Here is a 24554-nt window from a genome sequence, read left to right on the forward strand (position 1 = left end):
ATTTACCAAAACTCCTGCTTCCTAGATGAATGTCATTTGCAAACACTAAGAATCTGTGTTTACCAGAAATGCCATTCACCTTAAGAACAAACATGAAGAACACAGTCAGTCAAATGATTGAGATAGTAACACAGGAAAAAACTAGTTTCATTGTAAGATGTAAGTCTTGGAGAAAGATGATTTTTTTCTCCTGAAAGAGATGGAGTAATTGAATAATGATCTTTAAATAGGAACATATATGGACAGTTATAAAGATAAAAGACTTAGATTCAGGTCCTCAAGTATCTTAAGTCACTTAAAACTGTATCGGTTGTACTCAATTTTCGTGGAAGACTGAGAAAGAAAATGAAGTTAAATTGTACTGGGAAAGAGTTAATTCAAAATAGATGAGAATTTCAGAAATTGTTTAAAAGGTGGTTGAAAATTGGAACAATCCTAAGAAGCTGGTAGAATTTCATTGCTAGATTTCTACTTTTCTAAAATGGTGAAATGTGCTTACTAACGAGATGAAATACAAAATGTTAATGTCCTAACTAGACTTCAAGTTTTGCCTTAAGCTGTAACTAAAATGTCAGAGTATATTTTTAAAAAGTAGGCTAATTGTATCACATCCTTGAATCTAAGAAGAGTATCAGCAGCAGATATCTGATTGCAGATCTCCTAAGAAAAGGACCCAGAATATACAGAAAATAGTATCTTAAGGAAAAAGTATTCCTCTATTATTTTCTTGATGATGCCACTCTATGCTGCTTTTATTTTTCTCGTTAAAATTTTTACTTATTTTACAGTCGATAGATATTGATTCTAGGACATTTTAAAAGTACAGACAGGCAGACAAGAAGATAAACCATATGTCTAATCCCACCACTTAAAAGGGAAAAAAGTTAACATTTTGATGTATATATCAGACTTTTCTCTCCATACATAGATATGTAAAATATTTTATATACTTTTATGTATTTTAAGTGTTTATAAAAAAGAGAACTAATCTCTTGATTTAATATCATGAACATTATTTCCTACAAATACACTAGACCTGCATCGTCATTTTCAAAGGCTGCAATAATTTGCATAATCCCTACTTCAGTTATTTTTTTCCATTGTTCCCTATTATTAACGACTGCAATTGGTATCTACAAATAGCTTTTTTGTTTTTAAACAGCAAAAAGAGCGTTGAAACAAGGAATCTAGGGCATTTACTCTGATAATTCATTATTTAACACTTATTTATTACGGACAATGCATTAACCGGTAGCTGGGAAAAGACAGCAAGATCTCTACTCTTAATCAACCTCCAGTCTTATAGAACAGAAAGGAAAGCGCTGAGGAATAGGAAGAGGCAAAACGTTCACCCCTCTCTTTACAGTTAATCTAGTTTTTAATCAGCTGTGCCCCAATACCAAATAAAAAGTTATTAAAAAACAAAGTTAATCTAGTGTAAAACAAAGTTGCTGGGTCTATGGCCAGATGCATATACAGTTATTAAAGTCTCTACACTTAGTAAGTATTAGGTTCATCTATAAAAAAATATTGGTCCACAACATCTGCACTAGACACTGTTTCAGGAGCTACACAGAGGGAAAACCCAGACAGAGGGTTCAGCCACTACTCTTGGTTCCAGGAAGAGAGGAAACCCTCTCCCCGGGCCTGCAGGCGCCCGCGCGTGCGCGGGAACAATCCCACCCACCGCCAGGGACCACCACCCTGCACCCCTGACTTCTTCATCCCGTTCTCGGGTTCTGCTCCAGGCGGTCAAAAACAAAACTTCCACCCGACCACTTCCACTTAAAGAAGCCAGCCTGGCTGAGTGTGTCTTTGAAGATCAAATGCAAGGCTGCTAGCACGGTGGTCTGAGCGAGGTCGGAGAACAAACTTTGTTATGTGTTAACTTGGTTGGAGCAAAGCTATTCTAGGCAGAATTTAGTTACATTAAAACAGTGCAGTGTTTTTTTTTTTTTTTTTTTTTTTTGTATTGTTGTTTTAATAAAATCGTCTTAATTGATGAATAAGGAAGAAGGGCTGTCTATTTCAGGACTTGAAAACAGTCATCCAGGATGGTTTCAGCAGGTGGCCAGTCCGGCGCATCACGGCCTCCTCCCACCTAGCGTCGGTTTAGATTACGGTTTCCGCGGCGGCTGGACGGGAAGCATCTTCCACGCTGCAAATTCGCATCAATGGGATTCCCCTCGTGGGAAATGCCCCCTCCTGGCGGACGTGCTGAGCACGTCGCGGCGCCTTCCACCCTCCGGTTCTGAGACCAGCGCGTCGAAAGCTCTATCGGGATCCCGAGTCGGGAATACTCCGCGCCCCGGGTGAGCCGGCACCACCCGCTGCCCGCCGCCAGCCGCCGCCGAGGGGCGGGAGAGATGCCGCGGGGGGCAGGCGCGGCGCGCGGGGAGGGGAAGGGGTTCTCGCGCGATTGGGCGAGGTTTCCGGTGTTGTGACTGAAACCCGTCAATATGGCGGCGATCGGCCGCGGCCGCTCGCTGAAGAACCTCCGAATACGAGGTAAGTCCGCTGCAGCCCTCACCCCTCGCCGCCCGGCAACCGCCACCCCTGGCACTTGCCTCCCCCGGGCCCTGGGCGGGGGGAGCGAGCCGGGGCGCTGGTCGGAGCCAGGGCTGCCACCGCTGGCCTGGGAGCGAATCCTAATTGGGGCTATGTGTCTGTTTCGCGCAGGGCGGAATGACAGCGGCGAGGAGAACGTCCCGCTGGATCTGACCCGAGGTAACGCAGGGCTCCGGCGAGGGCGTCTTCCTGGGGAGGAGCCGGGGTTGGGGGCCGCGGGCAGGGACCGACCCCGCACGGGACCCGCGGGGGTACGAGAGACAGAACCCGAGCCCCGCCTGCCGGCCCGCGGGAGCAAGCCGGGGGCTGTCTCCCCGGACCCATCCCCCTTCCCGGTGCCCGCTTTCCTCTCCTCAAGCCCTTTTCCGGGCCTCTGGGTGCTGCGGGTGCCCGGGAGCACCCGGCGGGACTCAGCGGAGTCGCAGACCCTCTGGGTTTTCTAGACCCCGGGGCGGGGGGGGAGCGTAGTCGTCCTATCCCGGAGCTCAAGCAGCTGAATCCCAGGGGCGGCCGGAGGGAGGTGGAGGCTGTTATTTAGGTTGCTAGAGGATGTCTGAGGGAAGAGCGACCACATCCTGCCCTCCCCGTCCCCCAGCGCCAAAGCCGGACCTGCTCGGTCCTTTCCGACTGCGTGATGCTTTTCTCCTTGCCCACCGCCCCGGGGGACCCGCAGCATTGATAAGTCGGTAGCGAAACCCAGAGCCCATGATTTCTGCGAAGTGTGTGTGTTTCCCTCTTGTTTCCCTTTCCCGGGACGCTGAGACTGTAGTTGGCAAAGACCGCCCCCTCACCCTCGCTGCAGGTTCATTGTTTACCTTCTGCAGTGGCGACGGGTTTGTTTACACCTTCGGAACTGGGTAAACCCGGGTTATGTTTTTAAGGACCTAATCCGGCTACTGGCCAGTATATTTTCATCAGTCACCATAACTGGAGTTTATTCGACAATATCTCGCCGAGGATTTGGTAGTTATATATAAGGTTTTTCTTTCCTCTTCCACGGTAAACAAGATTGAGTCTATTGATTCCGATGAAGTCGTTTCACACCCGCTGTAACTTAGCGTGTAACCTGATTCAGCTGTATAGAACCAGTTTCCTTTTTGAGATCTGAAAAACACTTTAGGAAGTTTAAAAAAAAAGTCTTTTTTAAACATTCTATATAAAAATTTTAAACGACGTTCTACTTGACATAATAACTTATTTACAGTATTTGTTAGATGCGGGCTCATTGTTGAGGATCATTTCTATTTAAAGCATAGCGCATTCTCTAATTTGTTTTATTTTGTATATCATAATGTAAGATTACTGTTTTGTGGACTGAAAGGCTAGTTTTTAATTTAGCTACAATAGATTTTTGTAACAATATTTTATTCCGAGAGTTCAGGGACTTAGTTTCGGGTGAACAAGGTACTTTTGCGGAGTTTCTACAATAAAATAGGGCTTAAGTAATAGAAATGGCAACTAATTAGATCACTAATGCACTAAATTAGAACATTTTTTCAGCAGATAGGGTTTGAATATTAATGTAGAGAGGTGTAAAACCTCTGACTTTTGTGTGTTTGGAAACTTGACTATAACACGCATATGAAAAGTCTATGTGAAATACATGATTTTCTAGTAAATTTCCTAACAAAATAAGCAAGATTCCCACAGGGCTCAATTTAGCATTTGAGTTTTGTAAAAGATGTAGTTTCAGTGATTTTATTTATATATGTGCATATATGTTTTAGATGAAGGTGAGACGACCTTCGATAGATCTTGGGTCTAATTTGTGCATTAAAAATGTTTGAATGTGGTACTAGAAAATGAATTATACTTGTGCTTTAAATTGACTTTGCTGATCTCCTATATGTAGTGGTTTGTCTGGAGTCAAAATTTGGGGTAGTAAAAGAGCTTATGTACAAATTTGAGTTGATACCTTTTGTTTACTCCAGTTTTACTCAAGTACACAGATAGCTGTATATTTACTATTTAGAATGCTATATTCCTTGAGTGTTTAGTAACCATCTGTGTCTATAGGTGTTTCTAGGATAATATCAGTACAAAAAGTGCAGAAAACTCTTGCCCTGACAAGATGTATTTCAGTTTAGAATGAAGTATGCACAGCTAGTTGAAACTGATTGCAAAAGCAATATGCAACTAAGAGTGAGAGGACATGTGAGAACTTTTCCTAAATCTTAAGGAAGTTTTGAGTAAGAAAAATAATCTGAGTTAGATTCATTGTATAGTGACTCTATTGTTTGAGAAATTGCTATTCTGACAAACATTCATTGTTAGCAGAAGGCTTGTGGATCTAACATGAAGAAAGTTCATGAGGAATTAAGCTTCTGTAATCATTTGAGAACTGTGGGGCAGTCTGGGTTGCAGCTGAAGGGCAGCTGTTTGTGGATTGGATTACGGCATGTTTTAGATAAAGTTTGAGTAACCGAAAAAATTTCTTAAATGCTAAGGCAGTGTTTGCTCTCATTGTCATTATTTTTATGTAACCTTTGAGAAAGTCATTGTGTAGCTGTCTAACAAAGTTCATTATAAAATAGAGGCCATGGTCATTGTAATTTCTAGAGGAGCCATCAGTGTGTAGTATAAAATCAAATAGTTCTGAGTTGTAATCTCAGCTGGGTGAGTGGGGGCAGTTTATTTAACCTTCATTAACTCTTGGTTTCTTCAGCTCAAAAAAAACCTAACTTCAGGTTATTCTTGAAGGTTGATAAGAATATGAGAAGTAAATGAACTAGGCCATATAGTACTCAGAATGGGACCTAGGACTTTGTGAATGATGTTAACTAAATGTTAGTTGCTTTCCTAAACTATGAAATCAAACTTCTTGATATCACATTTAAAGTATTTCAGATGATTGTTTTGAATATTATAAACTTATTAACCAGGAATCACTGTATTGAAGCTTTCATTTTTTTTGAGACATACAATTAATTGGGTATAATCTCTCTGAACTGGAGTTCTTTTTTATTGTTTTTCAATTTGTTAAGAAAAGCTTCAAAATATATAAATCATATGTGAATACATGAATATAGTAAGTTATAAGAAACTCTTGTATGTCCCCATCACGTAGTTTGTTTCCTAGGCCCCCACCCCTACTGTGATCATTTTTTTCTTCTTTTCTTCTTTTCTATCTTGAGAGATAATTGACATACAGCACTTTGTAAGTCCTTGAATATAACAACTGTAAAAAAAAACTGTGACATTACCAGTATTATGTCTAAGTAAAGAACAGTCTATTATTATATGTACTTAAGATAAAATATGGTATTTTATTTAAAAATATTAAATATTCTACTTTATGGTTTTTCTCCGTGATTCCAGAAAATTTCTTGGTAATGAGACTTGGCCATCCTTGCAAACTTCTTGAAGCCCAGGAGAGGTTTAAGTTTCTTTAGTTTTTGTTTTGATGTTACTGTTGTGGTTTGTATGAAAGTGCTTCAGTTAAAAATTGTTTATGGGTTAATTTTGAGTTCAGAAACTTCATTGTAGGAGAATCTATAGTTGATTTATTGGTAATTGTTGCTGTAAGTTTTGTTCAGGCAATTACTCTACTTAATTGTGAAAGTCCCTGATAACTGCTGTTGGTATCATTAAATACTCTCTCTGTTTTGCATGCCAAAATTTATTTTGAAACTGAAATGCTTCCCTTAACCACTTCCACTGCAAGGATAGTCTTTTTTTTTTTAAATCAGTCCACTAGGGCATCTCTTCCTGGTACTGAATAACTTGAAGAGAGAGTATTCTTCCTGGAATAAGAAACCCTTCCTAGTATAATTTAATTATTGTGTTCAAGGTGAATTACTAGGACATGGAAACATGTATATTCAAATATAACTATCAGAATATAATTTATTAAGTATTGAGTCTTACATATTTTTGACCATTCAATCCTTTTATTTTTCCATTAAGTAGGAATGAAAAGGTTGACTGTCTTAGCTGCTCTTTAATACTTAGAAAAGCCGGAAGGTTATCTGAATGATGCAGATTTGAACACTTTGTGTTTTGCGATTTTTTTCTAGTTAGGATTAAACTCATGTTTAATCACTTCAGTTAGATGAAACAAACATTTGACGGCTTTTTATATAGTAAATGCTGAATTAAGTGCTGGAGGACTAAAGTTGAGGAAGATATTACTCCCTTTTTTGGAGTTTACTGGAACAGATATAAAGGGGTGATTGCAATATGGAAAAGTAAATAATCAAACTGTACAAGGAATAGAAGTAGCCTAGAGGAGAGAATGATTAACACTTTGAGGAGAGGCTCAGAGGCAGCTTCACAGAGGGATTGACTTCTCATAAAATAGTAGTGGACATAGTGGAAGGAAATGTGGGCTCTCATGTCAGGAGAATATACCACACCTTGGGGAGAGTAAAGACAGTAGGAAGAGGAGCTACTCTGTAGGCCACTGGTAGAATCTAAGAGATGATGGGGCACTACACCAGGGTATTGGAGGCAAATTAAGTTGAATATATCTTGAAATGGATGAACCCACTAATTTTTTTCTCCAAATTCTAAACTGTGAAATCCTCCTACCCTGCGTAGAGGAGGATTTTATTTCTTTTATTTATTTATTATGAAGATAGAAGCTGTCTATTTGAATCTACTTGTCTTCTCCCCTTTATATTTCACCTATACTTACCTTCTGTTTTCTCAAATCAGAGGATAAAGCATCTCTCTTCGTTTCCAAGACTAAACTGGAAAAGAATTTTATGCTCCTAATTCTGTTTCCCCTAAGATTCTTTGTGGAAAATTTCTTGCTTCTTTACTTCCTGTTAGGTTAATTTTCTCGTATTCAGCAAACATTTGTTGTGTTCTTCCTATGGATCACTTTGCTAGGCATGGGATGATGGTGAGACATATGGAACAATAAAGACAAAGATTTTTAAAACAGTCATTTTTTCACAGGCTCTACACACAGGATAGTTTATCCTCACCCACAGTTTTCTTCCTAACTCCTTCAGTCTTGTGAGCACAGCTCTCCCCCTGTACGTAAGTAGTTTTCTTAAAGGATGCTAGTAACCTCATGCAAAATTCATTGGCATTTTTAAGTTCCCCATTCTATTATTAGTACTACTACTGTATTAATAGTTTTGTTCCAGACGGTAAAACGTATTATTTTACTTAATCTTCAACAACTCTTTCTGTGCGTGCATGCTCAGTCATGCCCTACTCTTTGTCACCCTATGGACTGTAGCCTGCCAGTCTCCTCTGTCCATGGGATTTTCCAGGCAAGAATATTGGAGTGGAAATTCCTTCTCAAATTTCCTTCTCCAAGGGATCTTCCCTACCTAGGTATAGAACCCTGTCTCTTGTGTTTCCTGCATTGCCAGGCAGAGTCTTTACTACTGCACCACCTGGGAAGCCCCAACGACTGTTTGAGGTTCTCTTATCCCTGTTTTACAGTTAAAGATACAGGCTTTTAAAATTCTAATGACTGAAACTCTGAAAGTTAAGTTATTCAGCCTTACCTGAATAACTAGTGAGTGACTAACTGCAGATTATGCACTTCTAGCTACTACACTGTTGCTAGTCTTAAAACTCTGGTTCTTCTCCTTAACTCTCATGCCACTCTTTCTCTGTTTACTGGCTGGTTTTCCAGCTCCTTAAGCAAGTGTACCCTAAGGTTCTGTTCTTGACTTTCTTGTCCTCTCTTATTGATGCTACCTTCTGCAGCCTTTTCACTCATGGCTTCAAAAAATCCATGAATTGAGATGGTTACAAAAATTACATTTTTATTCATACTTTTTCTTCTAAACTTGCGAAACTTATTAGCGTGTATGTGTGGTAGGTAATTGTCTCAGATTGTGGTGTATAAAATTTTGCACCCCAAAACTTACCCATTTTTCACTTTCTTGGTACCACCACCATCCTTTGGTATTCAAGCTAGAGACCTATTGCTTGTCCAGTTTGTCCATTTGCCATGTTTCCCCAATTTGCCTCTGAAATACCTACTGAATCCAGCTTCTCCTATTTTCACTGTCATTGGTCTCCTGCACATTATATCATTTGGATGACCTCATTATCTGGTTTGGATGACAGTAAAATATTCTTTTCTCTCACTTTTTTCATTTTCTCTGCTATATGATTGCCAGGATTATTTCCCTGAAATCTAGATCTGATCTTCTCATTTCTCTTATTTAAAATAACAACAATACATGTACATTTAATAGTTTCATTTTTGCACACAGTATAAAGTCCAGATTTCCTAGCTTGGCATTGAAGGCCTGTCGTGATTCCAGAATTATTTTCTTCTATACTATCTTAACCATACTATTCTCAGTCAGTCTGTCTCTCCACATAGTTCACTTGGGTAAAGCACTCCCTTCTTTTCACACAGTGCTTCTCAAAGGGGGGTTGTGGAGAATTTGCTAGTCTAAGCACCTACATTCCCCATTCATGTTGTTTCTCCTTGGGGATTGTGTTGTGCCTTTGATTGTGACTCTCTGCTTTAGTCAGAGAAGACTGTTATTCTTTGCACATGGCATGCAGTTTCTGTTTACTTTGCATAGGTTGTTTTCAGCACTCTTTAGAGAAAATCCTGATTCTTTAAGGTCTATGTCATATGCCACTTCTGGGAAAATCCTTATCATCCCAGTGGGAATTCATTGCTTCCTCCTCTACTTTTCCACATCTTTGTTTATTCCTTTCTAAATATCACTTACTCTTGCCTTATTTAAGTTCTTTGCTCAGTTCTTTTTTCACTGGATCTTAAGCATCTTCCTCAGCATATATCATATAATAATAACTGAAACATGTATTGTAAGGAAGAATGGAGAGAGAGAGAGATGAGAAAAGGGGCACAATATGAAGGAGAGTAGAAATAAAAGAGTATTTAAATTTGCAGACTTGACAGTGAAAACATTGGTGCCAAGAAATGGAGAAATTGTTTTGGAAGTGATGATATTGAGTTCAGCTTTGCACTTTGAGTTTCAGATAGTTGATTCTGTCAGAGATGTGTAAGAGGTAGCAGCAGTTTCTGGCATGAATGTTTTTGTAATTGTTTTTAACTTGTGATCTGATTGTTCTCTCCTTTAGGGGCTTGAGAGAAGGAAGAATGTAAATGGAGAAAAAGCTAAAGATCTGAATGTTAGAGTATATGCTGATTAGAGTGTATGTCACAGCACAGGGATCTATAAAAGGAAAGAGGCCAACAAGAGAAGAAAGCTTAAAAATTAGCAAGATTATGATCTTTAGCCAAGGGGAGAGCTTTGGGTTGAAGGCACGGTGAGCTATAGCATTGAAATTGAGTTCTTGAGAACTCAGTTCTCTCCCTTAATCTGAGGTTGATCTTGGCACGCTTATTTAACCTCTTTAGGCTTCAGTTTCCTGATCTCCAAAATGCATACTACTTTACATGCATAGCCCTTTCACCTTCAGTCTTTGTGATTCTCAGATATCAGGGTGTTTCTGGGATATCGAAAGGTTAAAGAGAAAGTCTTGTTAAATCACTTGTTAAATTACTGTGAGAAGGATTCCCATAAACAGCAATGAGTACATGTAGGAGTATGGTATTTCATAGTACTTTAAATGTAAATTATAGTCAACTCTCAATTTCCTTTTAAGTGATCATCTGCAGTGACTTGCTGCCTCCTCCCCCTCCCAGGTCTCAGGCCACTGAAAATAGGGCTGTGAAAAGCACAGTGGGGTGAGTGAATGGTTTGCATGCCTGTGTATCTGTACCTCTATCACCAAGCTGAATACAGTCCACTCTCAGTTATCTATAGTTCATAAAAAGGTAAATAATAGTGGAAGAATTCTAAATATATAAATAACTTTATATGTAGTTGGGGAAGATTTTGTATTCTTTCATCCCCTACTGTAGATTGATGTATCTTTCATTTGAATTGTTAGCATCAATTTTTATTTCTTAAGCAAATGCTCTTAGAATAGTGGATGTAAACAGGCTGAAATATTTATTAGGTAATCCACCGATGACCAAGTGAGAGTTGACTGTTAATGCTTTTGGATCATCCGTTGTTCTGTATTATCTGTGCTTCTTTTGTTACTGTGCCCGGGTTAAAGCTGGATAGCTGCTTCAAAGTTACATTGCTAGGATGAATGTACTCAGAAGATTATAAAGATGCCAAACTAAATTGAAAATAATCATGTAAAACTAGCTAGATATAACATTCGTGCATTCAGAATCATCAGATTCAAAGAGAACCTAAACTTAAGTACATTCTTAATATTCCTCTTACGGAGTTGTCTAGCCAGACATATTGCATAAACTGAGTGATGTGACTAGTAATGACAAAATTTATATAAAATATAATAAAATTGAGGATGTACCAAGGCTTCAAACATACCTGTTCGAGCAGTCAGTTGAGATTAGTAAGCAATATATAAGAGTTTTTAACCTTAATTACCTGAATTTTAAAGAATCTGGCCCCTTCAATTACTTTGCCATTTTGTTTATCCTAAAATGTTGAAGAATTTGGATTTGTAATGGTTTGTTAATGTTAAGTGAGCATATTTTTGTAGTAAATATTAATGTGAATCAGGAAGGCATAATACTTGGCTTTACAGAGTTTATATTATGGTTGGGATATACCTGTATCAGAACATAGTATTTGAAGCACCTGCCAGTTATCTTTATAAAGGAATCCAAAGCTAGAGGAATTCAGGGAAAAAATGGGAGATAGATAAGGAATGACCTAGAGGGGAATCCTCATCAAATTGTTGACACCTGTAAGACCTTTGCATAAAAGAGTAGTGTTTAAATAAAAATTGTACTTTCTTTTCCGAACTAACATATTGCTGGTGTATTGTTGAGAAAAAATTGGTGATGAGCTTTGTATATAAATCTACTGAAGGCTGATTATATTTCAGACCAGCGCTTTTCAAACCTTTGAAGGTAGTGCTTGACTAGACTGAGAGATTTTAGGCATGTTGTAAAGTAATTGTGTGCTTCTGATTATGAGTGTATAGATGTTTGGCTGCATTCCAAACCTAAGCATAAATAATTTCTTTCCACTGTTTTGTAGTATATCTCCCCTTCATTAATATTACATGCTCAAAGGGCTCTGTAAATTTGTATCAAACTTATTTCTAGATACATGCAATTTGGAAGTAGATACTAGAAGTGTTTTTATTATTTTCCACATTAAAATGACTTTGACTTTAAACGTATTAAACGTTTCTGACTTTAAACATGTGACCTGATGGTGAGAGAGAATATTTGAAATTAAGATTATCCTGAAAAACATGGACTGTTTCGTTGCCAAATCCAGACACCCTACCCTCTGGTTATTTGGGTAAAGGATGAACAGTGTTTGGGGAAATCTAACACTCCATTAAAAGGAGCAAAACAAGAGTTGAATTGCCACTTGCAGGGATTGCAAGTAATCTTGTTCAGAACCCAGTGTAATTTCATGTGTTTCTTACAATGAATAAATAGTGAAGAGACACAGAAGCTGTAAACAAAGAAGATTGCCAAGTAATGTACTTTTAGTTACTTAGACGAAACAGCTTGCCAGATAAAAGTGTATTTAACTGTTTTTAGATGTGTATACATATATATTTTTTATCTATAATTTCATATTTTGAGAAATCACATCTTAATATTGCTAGTTATTTTCATGCTTAATGTTCATCCCTCATATAGTAAAACTTTTAATTCCCTTGGTTTTTCTTTCACTCACAATTCTGTATAATATACTCCCTAACCTTCACCACAACCCCATCACCACCAACCCCCTCCCCCAAGAAAAAAAAAAGAAAAACTGAGGGGAATAAGAGTCGCAGAAAGAGTGAGAAGACTCCAGTGGTTGGAGGTAGGTGAGCTATGAACTCTAACCTCTAGCTATGTGGCACTATCTGGGGTAGCAAGTGGAATATTGTGGAATGTTTTATTTAACAGTATGTTGTAGATATGATTTTATTCATATCTGTCACAGATCGCTAGTATAAAGTCATGATAGTGGGGTATTTGAATGCAAATAGCTTTATACCTGGTTTATTTAGAGTGATTTGTGATTTTATTACTACAGGTTGTAATTTGTGTTATTTTTGAATACTATAATGTTGTATAAAGTGGATTGGATTAATTCTTATATTGTATAGGATTCTGTACTTCATGTAGGAATAATTCTTAACATAAAATTTTATAACTTTGTAATGAGCTAAATTTTAGATTGGCATAGTCTTAAAGTTTAAATCACTTTGTATTTTTAATAAAACCTTAAAATAGCCCTTTTCTGTCATGGGAGAATTCAGTGTTGTGTGTTCATGTTTCCACATTGTTTTGAATATGTAAGTATATATTGTTTTACCTGGCAGAATGAAGAAATTTTTAAAAATGCTGGTTAGTTTTCAAAAGGAAATAAGAAGCTTAAGAGATTTGGATAAACTGTAGCAGTTACCTTTTGCTATATTATTGTTTCTTGTAATAGTTGTTTTGTTAATAAAGTTTTGATTTAATTTTTGAGTCCTAGGAAATTTCTCTTACTTAGATCATTAATTATTTCTATATTATAAAAGTGTCTCAAAAAAGTATAATTATTTTTAAAATAAGTCTATTGCCACTAAATATTCACCTGGGGTACTTGAATTTTAGTGGATTTTGGGGAAGTATGTGTGTGTATAAATATTATGTCTATTTTTAGCATACTTGAAGTTACTTTAGAAATTTTTTTTATGTTACTGTGATGTAAAATAGAAACTGTAACTGTACTTGTTAACATTATATGGAAAATAGGGATAAATAGGTTGTGATTATAGGAATTAAAGGGCTTTACTGTCAATAACATGAACTGTAGTGAGTAAACTTTGATGATATATACTTTAAATTTTTATTGACATCTTTTGGAGTGCTTTCTTTTGCATCTTGGTTGTTTTCAAGACAGGTAATTGCTTCATAGCATAGTTCAAGGTAGGTGAGATATGAGTTGATAAAGTTATTATATATGTCTACAATTTGAATAGTAGGATTATATGTATAAGATAGATAATAAGGTAAAAAATATATAAAATAGTAGCTTACTAATATGGACAGTGTGGTATGTGGTACTAATGTGGACAACATTGAATAACATGCTTTCCCTGGTGGCTCAGTGGTAAAGAATCCACTTGCTAATGCAGGAGACACAGGTTTGATCCCTGGGTCAGGAAAATCCCCTGGAGAAGGAAATGGCAACCCACTCCAGTATTCGTGCCTGGGAAATCCCATGGATAAAGGAGCCTGGCGAGCTGCAGTCCTGGGGTTCGCAAAGGAGTAGGAGACCATTTACTGACTAAACAATTGCTTGATACGTAGACAGTCTGGAACTGTAAGCACCTGAGCTTTGGAACCTTGCCTCTTGGAATTTTTTCACTTTGGACAAAGTGCCTTTTCTGAGCATATTTTTTCATCTCCATTGGAGGAGTTAGTGAAATGTTTGTAAAATATTATAGTTGGCAGGTAGATATAAATAGATATTAGGTGTTTTTTACATGGTCAGCTAAAGCAAAGGAGATGAGAAGAGGGAGAGTTTTAAGTGTGAACTGTAAAAAAAAAATGGGACATTGTTTCAGCTTTGAGTGGATGTGGTTAAATCAAGACAAATAGGGCATAAATAAAAGACAAAGTAGTTTACTGAGAGCAGAATAAGAAAAAGAATTTTAATATTCATTTTGGGTTTGTAGAATGGGGGTAATGTAGAGTACAGTATTGAAAAACTGTGTGGAGCTGTTAAAACCTCTTTTTTGTTGTTGTTAAAATATTTACTATAGTAAGAAAGCAGTAAATGTTATTTATAATTGAAGAAAATGTAGATCTGAGAGTTGTCATAAATTTACAGTTCTATGAAAGTTAACAAATTGAACATGTTGATAATCAGAACCCAGGTCAAGAATCAGAATATTGCAATACCCTAGAAGTTTCCATTCTGTCTCCATTTGGACACTACTTCCCCCATCAAGGACAGCACTATTCTGACTTCTAATACGATAGATTAGTTTTGCCTGTTTTGAAGTTTGTGCGATTTTCCCCTGCATTACATATACCCTTTTGTATTTAACTTCATTTGCTCAATAGTATGTTGTATCACTGTGTTGTATGTAAAGTCGAAGTTATTTTAATCCAAGTCTGCTTATGTGTGTCAGGTGTATCATGATATATAGGATTTTTTTAATTTGAAAGGGAAGTGAATTTGTATGATTAAATAGAATTTGGAATAATTCCACTAATTCCAACTTTAAAAAAACTTTTAAAATCATTTTCTAAATATGTCTTTTTTTCCTCTTCAGTCTGACCTTTTGATACATTTTAGGCATTAACACATCTGGATAGGTGAATTTTTTTCTTTAATTTTTTTCAAAATGACTGTTTAAAGAAAAATTAATAGATCACTATATGGAGTTCAAAGCTACCAGTTAGAAAGTTGGAAAAATTAGAATTCCAATCCAATGAAAGTTTTGTGTTGACCTAATTAAATTGATTGAATGATTATGAAAATTGGCTTTAGTATTTTTATGGAGAAAAAGGGTAGATGGTAAGCGTTTCTTGGATCTCACTGCAATAATATTTTCAGTGGAAGACCTCATTAATAGTTACAAAGTATCTTCATGTGATTGTTTCTCTGTTTTTCCCTTGTTTTTTCAATTTCTTTCATTGATTTCTATTTCTCTTATTCCATTTCTAGTCTTCTGGTGACTCTACTGTAATAAGACATGCTATAGAAATGGACTAGTTTTTCTTTTCCTGTGTATACTTGATAGTGTTTCCTATTTCTTGATTTAAGATAAGTTGTAATTGTTTTTTATTTGTGTTTTACTCAATCCTTTACTGAATTTTAGGTTTTTTTCCTCTGAGTTGGCAGTGCTTTGTGAGGAAGATTCTACTGCCCATCTCTTGGTGTGTGTATCCGCAAGAAAGTAGAAGAGAGTATTGCATAGGAAATTGATTAAATACTTGACAGCAATTTGGCAACATGTGCTTAGTATAGATGCTGCTGCTTCTAAGTCGCTTCAGTCCTGTCCGACTGCGCGACCCCATAAACGGCAGCCCACCAGGCTCCCCCATTCCTGGGATTCTCCAGGCAAGAACACTGGAGTGCGTTGCCATTTCCTTCTCCATTGCATGGAATTGAAAAGTGAAAGTGAAGTCGCCCAGTCGTGTCGGACTCTTAGCGACCCCGTGGACTGCAACCCTCCAGGCTCCTCCGTCCATGGGATTTTCCAGGCAAGAGTACTGGAGTGGGGTGCCATTGTCTTCTCTGTTAGTATAGATGAGTAAAATAAAATAACATTTTACTTATTTCAGTATGCAGAAACAAGAGTAAATGTGAAAGTGAAGCAATATTCAACTATACTGAAGGTGAAGAAGTTTTGAGGAAGTGAGTTTTCTAAACATTGTAATTTTAAAGATACTAATATTCACTCCACTTAAAATATTCTTATGCATATACTCTTTGAAAGGATGGAAAACAGTGACTTTGTAATTCCCTGAAGGTGGGAACATTTAATAACCTTGGGATATCCTTGTTTATTCTGTCTAGAATATTTAGTTCACTGAACCAGATTTAAACTGTGTGGATTATTAGTTACCAAAAGAATGCTTGTTTTTAGTCGTGAATTTTGAGTGATTGCTTGTTTGATTTTATTAATTAGGAATGGTTAAATGCAGTAAATCTATATTTTTAACCATGCTTTTCGGGACTATATTATTTACTGCTATTGTAATACTGGTACTTAGTTTTGTTTCCAGACTATTTTTAATGACTTTTCCTAGCATAGAGCTGAGCTACTGTCGTAAATTGCTGGCTCGCTAACATGATCAGAACTTGGTCTAAATGATATTTTATCAAAACATTACCAATTGTATGAAGCATTTATCAAATGATGTGTTGTTTAGCAGACAGTCTAGAAATTGTTTGTTATGAAGTAGATGTTTTCCTTCTAAGCAGTCCTCTTGAAAGGGCACGTACTTGCTTTAGCGATGATGTCACTGTTAAAACTATTTTAAAAATTCTGCTGCTGAAGATTACTAAAGCTTATAATATAGACTTTGAGACTGGTATTTGGTTTCTTCTTTGGGATGAACTGGAGTTCAGGAAGTGGTTAAATATAAATTGGGTTCAAACGTAGTGGGAATTCCATTTGATTTATTCACTCATTAATTTGAAAAGAATTCATTGAGCATCTGCTGTATTTTAGCATTGTTATTAAATACCAGAATATATGTGACAAAATAGATTTTCTTAAAAATACACAACCACTATATGTGATGACTGCCATTATAATCTAATTAGTGACTTCTTCACAACCATTCTCATTTCCTGAGTCTTCCTTTTGTTCATTATATTTGGGAAAACAGCCACTCTTTATTCATTCCTACTCTTATTCTCTTCTCAGAGCCTTTGTACTTATTACATTCTGTCTAGATTATTCTTCCCCTAATCTTAGTAGGCTTGCTCTCTAACTTCATTTAACTCTGTTCAAATACCACTTTATCAGTGAGTCCTTCTCTGATCACCACTTTATCAGTGAGGCCTTCTCTGATCATCTTTTGTAACCATCATCTCCATCATTTTCCATTTGGTTTTGTTTTCTTCCATAGCTCTTGTCACTGTTGCCAATTGCAGTATTATTTATTATCTCCCTGGAATGTAAGTTTTGTGAGGACAAGCACTTTGTGGTGTTCACCATTGTATCTTCCATGCCTGGCACAGCCCCAGTATATGTGCTTGATAAGTGACCATAAATCATTTATTGGCTGAATAAATGACCATCAAATTTGTGTTTAGTTTGAGGGCTCCAGACCAATTTTTTCAACAGCTTACTCAAGTGTCTTAATCATGTGGTCATGTATATCAAGCTTTCTATGTTTCACACTTAATAATTACCTTACTCTTATAAAAATCTTTCTGTATTTTCCATCTGGGTCTTCAGCGCATTACTTTAATGGGCCAAATCACCCAAGAGAACACCGAGGAGACATTCTGACCTCTGTCCTTTTTCTGCATGTCAAATCTGTGACCAGATGTTAATGATTTTATCTTTGAAATACTGAAAACTTTTTTATTTTTTATAAGCACTAGGAACTTTATTCAATATCCTGTGATAAGCCATAATGGAATAAAATATGAAAGAGAATACATATATTTATAACTGATTCACTTTGTTCTACAGCAGAAATTAACATTGTGAATAGACTATACTTCAATAAAATTAAAAATAAAACAAAATATGTTATTTTAGTTGCTAAGTCATGTCTGACTCTTTTGCAACCCTATAGACAATACCCCAATAGGCTCTGCTGTCCATGGAATTTCCCAGGCAAGAATACTGAGCGGTTTGCCATTTCCTTCTCCTTGGATAAATCTTTTTTTCCGTTTCTATTGCCGTACCATTACAGAGGCCTCATTTCTTTCTTGGGTGATTGCACTGACTTCATAACTACTCTCCCTATTCTAGTTCTATCGTTTTCCAAACTGTTCTCTTCACTCTAACTAGAAACACATTTTCTACAAAGTTAATGTTTACTTTCTCAGCTGGGTTGAATATCTTCCTTATTTGAACTTCTATAATATACTGTATATTACCTTTCTTGTAATATTGATGTAATTTGTTTACTCCTGCCTCCCTTAGTCATAGTTGACAAATATTTATTTACCTTTACTATGTGCTGGGTAATTTTCTTTTGCTGGTGATTCAGTGGTGAAAACCTTGACTATTTCCACTAAGAAGTTTATGTTCTAGTAGGGAGAACATAGATAAAAATAAAAGCAAGTCAACCCAGAATTTTAAGTAGAAATAAATGCTCAAAATAATGTAAAATTGGAATATGCAAAAGGGAGTTGATAGGTGGTTGGGGGATTGTCAGGGAAAACTCTGATATTTAGTCAATCCAGGACTAACAGGGAGACAGCAAGTGAAGATGTAGGGGGAGTCAAGTGGAAAGAGTATATAATACCAAGGCCCAGAGATAGGAAGGAACCATAGATAGAACGTGCTTGGGGAGAGGGAGAGTGGAGAACTAGAAGCCAGAAGAGGTAGGCAGGAAATAGTGTAGTTGAAGTTTATTGGTATGGAAGCTTGAAGCTTAGTAAGTACTGAGAGTTTAGAGGTAGCAGAAACTTTAGAGATCACTTAAAGTTGTGAGACTTAAAAAAAGAAAAGGGCTTTCTAAATATTATAGGTACATCAGTGATGAGGAGACTTGTAACAATATTAAGAAGGTTGTTTGAGATAAACTTGTCAAACCCTGCTTCCTCTACCCCAGTTGATTTTATTATATGCTTACAGACTCATGCAGAGATAAAATAGGAATTACAAATTAAAACAGTATTACTTCAGACCTTACTGGTAATTTGTGCAGGTCTGCATTAACCACAATTTACTTTTATGATGCTGTGAAAAAAATATTTTTAATACTATCAAATTAAACTATTTTGCTTAGAAAACTGACATTTCTTTTTTGAAAATATACATTCATAATTATTCTGTGAAATGAAAACTCAGTTTGTAATAGGGAAGATCTTGATCCAAATTCTTGCTCCGTAATCTGCAGGGAAATGCCTAACTTGATATTTAATTTTCTGAACCTAAGTTTTCTTTTTTGTGGGAAGGGTTATATTAGGCTGGTACAAAAGTGATTTTGCTTTTGCATTGTTGATCTTCACCGTTTGATATTGGAATACATTCTTAAATGTGGCTATATTACACATCATTTCAATGTGAATTTCTTGCTTTACATTTTTTTGCTAATGAATTATTACTTGCTGTTTATTTTATATGTATTATAGACTATGGAAATGATGTTAGACGAGAAGCAAATTCAGGTGATTTTCTTATTTGAGTTCAAAACGGGTCATAAGCAGTAGAGATTACTTGCAACATCGACAGTGCATGTGGCCCAGGAACTCCTAATGAATGTACAGTGCAGTGGTGGTTCAGGAAGTTTTGCAAAGGAGACGAGAGCCTTGAAGGTGAGCTGTGACTGGCCATTGGAAGCTGACAACGACCGACTGAGAGATCATTGAAGTTGATCCCCTTATAACTATGCGAGAAGTTGCTTAAGAACTCAGTGTTGACCATTCTTTGGTTGTTCGACATTTTAAGCAAATTGGAAGTTTGATAAGTGGGTGCCTAATGAGCTGACCACAAGTCAAAAAGATCATCATCTTGAAGTGTCATCTTCTCTTATTCTATGTAGCAACTATGAACCATTCTGGATTGGATTGTGACGTGTGACAAAAAGTGGATTTTATACAACAGCCAGCGACAACCAACTCAGTGGTTGAACCAAGAAGCTCCAAAGCACTTCCAAAAGCCAAACATGCCCCAAAAAGGGTCATGGTCACTGTTTGGTGGTCTGCTGCCAGCCTGATCCACTTCAGCTTTCTGAATCCTAGCGAAACCATTACATCTGAGAAGTATGCTCAGTAAATCAATGAGATGAACTGAAAACTGCAAACCCTGCAGCCTGCATGGGTCAGCAGAAAATGGCTCAGTTTTTCTGCATGACAGCATCTGACCACATGTCGCACAAGTGCTTCAAACGTTGAATGAATCGGGCTGCAAAGTTTTGCCTCATCTGCCATATTCACCTGACCTCTCACCAACTGACTACCACTTATTCAAACATCTTGACAACATTTTGCATGGAAAATGCTTTCCAAGAGTTTGTTAAATCCTGAAGCATTGATTTTTATGCTACAGGAATAAACGAATCTATTTCTCTTGACAAAAATGGGTTGATTGTAATGATTCATATTTTGATTAATAAAGATGTGTTTGAGCCTAGTTATAATGATTTAAAATTCGGGTCTGAAACTGTAATTACTTTTACACCAACCTAGTAATACTCTGGCATTTACAAGATTATTACAGTATAACATGAAAAAGTTTGTTCAAAGATCCTAGCATAGTGTCTGTCAAGTATTAGGGTGAAAACCCAGAAGGTAAATGTTATTAAATAAATAATAGTGATTTATTCATTCTTTTAATCTTGGACATTTGGTCATTTGTAGTTCCTTGCTCTTATAAAGAGTAATTTTATATATAGTCTTGTATATGAATTCTGGTACTCATACATAAGTTACTGTAGGTAGTATAATTTGGTGTAGAATTACTGCTTATATGAAAAAAATTATATATCATAGTAGAGATATGTTAGAGTTGTTTTTGATCCACATACTTGGGATTATCAGACTTTCATTAAAAATATTTTATTATGAAAAATTTCGGTCATAATATGTAAGAAAATATAAGGAGCCCTCATATATTCCTTATCCCCCTTCAACTATTATAAACATATAGGGCAGTCTTACTTCATTTGTATATTTTCCTTTTTTCTTTGTGGATAATTTTAAAGCAAACCTAGGCATATATTATTTTCATTTGTAAATACATCTGTGTATTTCTAAGGGATAAGGACTTTAAATATTTTTAACTGCAATACTATTAGCACAACTAAGTAAATTGGCAGTAATCCTCTTTAGATCATCTAGTATTTAGGGTTCAGATTTCCTACAGATAGGAAATTTTGAGTCAGGATTCATACACTTTTGGTTTAATTTTTTTTTTTTTAATATATATCACATTGCTTTTCTTTCTACATAATTTGTCATTTCAGATTATTATTTCTTTTGCCTTTAAATATCTTGGGGAAAAATGTGTTTAGATGGTTGGTTGTACTATTTTGAAATTCATTGTATGTCCTGATTCTAAGTTTTTTGAAGAATTTTGAAAAGTTCTCAATCTTTGAGGTTTTGAGTATTGCATCTCCTACATTTTTTCTTATCTTGTTTAGGAATTCTTATTAAATGCATGTTAGACTTCTTATTATCATTCTTGTTTTTTAAATTCTTTCATGTATTTTGTCTGCTTTTTTCTTGGGGATCATATACATATCATCCTCAAATACATCTTCCAGTTCATTAGTGATATATAATATCTTTAGATACATCTTTCAGTTCATTAGTTCTCCCCACAACTGTAACTTTTATTCCCCCATTGAGTTTTTAAAATTTCAATCATGCTCTTTTTATTTTAAGAAGTTCTGCTTAAATGATTGTAAATTTTGAATCTTATGTTTCTGGTCCTTTCTTTCTTTTAAACCAAAAATTTGCAAGTTGTAGCTTGAAGATCTTGTGATGTAAGGCTTACAGAGCTGCATTTCTAATAATCTTATTCAGACATAGACATGCTCATTTAATATTGTATATACCTGCTTTGGTGCTACTGTTACTGAGTTAATTACTTATAAAAGAGACCTTATATTTATAGCTTTCAAAGCCCAAAATATTTAGTCTGACCCTTAATGGAACAAGTTTTCCAAACCCCCTGCTGTATTTTCTTTTTTTTTTTTTTTTTTAGTATTTATTTATTTGGCTGCACTGAGTCTTAGTTGTGGCAAACAGGATCTTCATTGCAGCACACGGGATCTTTAGTTGTGGCATGCGGGGTCTTCTTCGCTGACCAGGAGTCGAACCTGGGCCCCCTTCATTGGGAGCGTGGAGTCTTAGCCACTGAACCACAAGGGAAGTGGCCCCCCCCCCCACCACTTTAGAGATATAAAATATTATTTCATTGTTTGCATTATGTATATGGTAATTCTAATATTTAAAGTCTTTTTAGTTTTTTGTTTTGTTTGTTTCTGTTGATACTGACTTGTTTTCATCTTTCCTTCTGTGTTTATAACCAGGGTAAGGGTGGATTCTTAGTTGGAGTGGTGGTTAATGGTTGAATTTGCCTCTGCTTCTTGTCTGGGAATATGGTAGGCCAAGGAATACTTTAAATTAAAATTCTCTCGTTGAGATTTTTTTGATTGTGCAAAAGAATGTATCTAGGTTCCAGAGACACCTGCAGTTGGCTTCAGAGTCTCAGGGAAGTCTCCTTTTATTTTTCAGCTTTATCTAGAAATACTTTTCTTTGCTCTCTGCCTTTGTTGAATAAGTGTTCTAAGTGTATCCAGACTCACAGAATGAAAGCAGATGGTCAGCATAAACCCATACTGTTTGCATAAATGGTTTAGGGCCAGGAAGCCACTCTTACCAGTTAGGATGGTAGAAACATTCCCTGAGTTTGTTTCCAGATGTAAGCCAACAACTAACCTGGTAAGCAGACCTTTTTAAGGAAAAGCAGTGGGCCTGTTAGGTTAGCTTTTTATGCATAAATGTACAAATGCAATACCTGAGGATGTTGATTGAATGAGTCAGATTGGGTAGGTATGGGAGGGTGCAAGATTCTACATTTCTAACTTGCTGCGAGGTAGTACTCATTTTGGTAGTTCACAGATGTACTTTAGTAGCCAGGTAGCTGCCCTGAAGCAGAAGTCGTTCTTTCCAATGGTTTTTTTTTTTTTTTTAATCAGTAAATTTTTATTCTGAATTGATAGAAAAGTTATTTGTTGGGGATTAAATTCTCTCTGGTGACAAGTTTTTTCCTTATTGAACTTTACTCAACTTGACTAAGGAGATCTAAATTTATACTTCAACATTGGCACATATTTTGTGTCACTGAGAGAAAGACAGTTTCGATGACTTTGTTGTAGAAAAGAATGCAGAGTCTGGGATGTTGGTAATATTAATTGTACAGACCCATAGCCTATTATCCACAGTTCTGAAACACCAAAAACTCTGAAAATGAAAGCTGTTTTTGTAAATAAAGTGACCTGACAAAACCTAACCTGACCTAAACTTATTTGGCAGCAAAACCTGACCAGAATTTGTATTATCTCAGTGTGTCTAACCAGCATGTCAGACAAAGGCTCTTCTGAAGGTCCTGTAGTAGAAGTATGTAAAGCAGTTATATTTAAAGGCGTTATCAGAAAGCATAAATAAATATAAAAATATTAGCAGTCAGTGTGATCATATTCAGACGTCCTGTTCACGCAAGAGATAACCAAAGAACTGCTTTATATTGTTATATTTATATTTTATATTGTTTTATATTGTTATATTTGTAATAGTTCAGAGCTTTTTAAGGTTAAATTCAAACAACATTTGTAAATTTACTTTTAGATTTTGATTATTGGTGCTAATTCAATTATTTATGCGTGCCAGAGTGAAATGTATGGAAGAATAACAAGTAGTAAATTTTTAATTAGAGAGTTTGTTTACATTTGTATTACACAAAACAATTGTATATTATGGCATTTTTGCATAATTAAAATCACCATTGACCAAGGTTCATGAAAAAGCTTAATGTATCATGTGTTTCCCTCATGCCTGGGACTCCAGATTAGTCAATATGTTTTTGTCTCGATAATTTTGATGAGGTGTGTCTTCTTTGATGTGTATAAATGATTTTACTGAGCCATAAAAAGCATAAACAGGATACTACATGTGGTAATATCCACAGGGCACTGATTCAGAACTTAGTAGTACATGAAAACAAGATACTACTGTGATACAGTCTGTATAAGATGTCTCAGTGGTATCTGTTGTCCTGGATGTAATTTTCTAGTTCAGACATTATTACTATTGGCTATAGAAGGAAATTTTGGAAAGTTGTTGTTTTTTTTTTTTAAAGGGTGAATTAATTTGATTACAGGACATACTGAATTTGAGATGACAGATCACCAAACATGAAGACAGATTTGTTTTTTTAACAAATGTAGAATAATGAAGATAAAATGTAGAATTGAAACATTGAGGCTTTGTTTATTTAAAGGTTAAAATTGAATTTGTTAGTGTTACGGACACAATGAAAACAGAAACCTAAGGGCAAATGATAGAATTTTTGATAATATTAAAGAGTATAAAATAGGAGGAAGGAATGCAAACCTTTAAGAGAGGTACATAAGCAACAGTGAGAAATAGCTATGAGGAAGGACCAAGATAGTGTGATTTTAGAAACCAAGAGAAAGAAGGTAGGTTTGGTTATCATTGGCCAATAGTACTATAATAGAAAAGTCAGGGAGTTTGAAGAGCTGAGAAAAAGCCTTTGCATTGGGCAAATAGTGAACTTGTAGAGGACAACTTCATTGGAATGGTGGCCTAGATACCTAATTGGTAGAATTTAGAAGGTGAGGTAAGAATTAATTAACTTGAGTCTCAGAGAGT

General features: G+C 36.1%; 1 protein-coding gene across 3 annotated transcripts in view; it reads left to right on the top strand.

Moving 5' to 3' along the window:
* The first annotated feature begins 1977 nt into the window (after nt 1-1977).
* The window catches only part of RICTOR (RPTOR independent companion of MTOR complex 2), a 126840-nt gene continuing 104263 nt past the window's right edge, over nt 1978-24554 (top strand). For 2 of the 3 annotated variants that reach the window (XM_043488494.1, XM_043488496.1), the window contains exons 1-2: nt 1978-2508; nt 2680-2727. In XM_043488494.1, coding sequence (XP_043344429.1) covers nt 2460-2508; nt 2680-2727 — 97 coding nt within the window. In that variant the 5' untranslated portion in view covers nt 1978-2459. Of the gene's footprint in view, nt 2509-2679; nt 2728-10168; nt 10211-24554 lie in introns of all 3 variants that reach the window. The other variant, XM_043488497.1, reaches the window with a different exon arrangement.

Source organism: Cervus canadensis, chromosome 16 (assembly GCF_019320065.1).
Source record: "Cervus canadensis isolate Bull #8, Minnesota chromosome 16, ASM1932006v1, whole genome shotgun sequence".
NCBI lineage: Eukaryota > Metazoa > Chordata > Mammalia > Artiodactyla > Cervidae > Cervus > Cervus canadensis.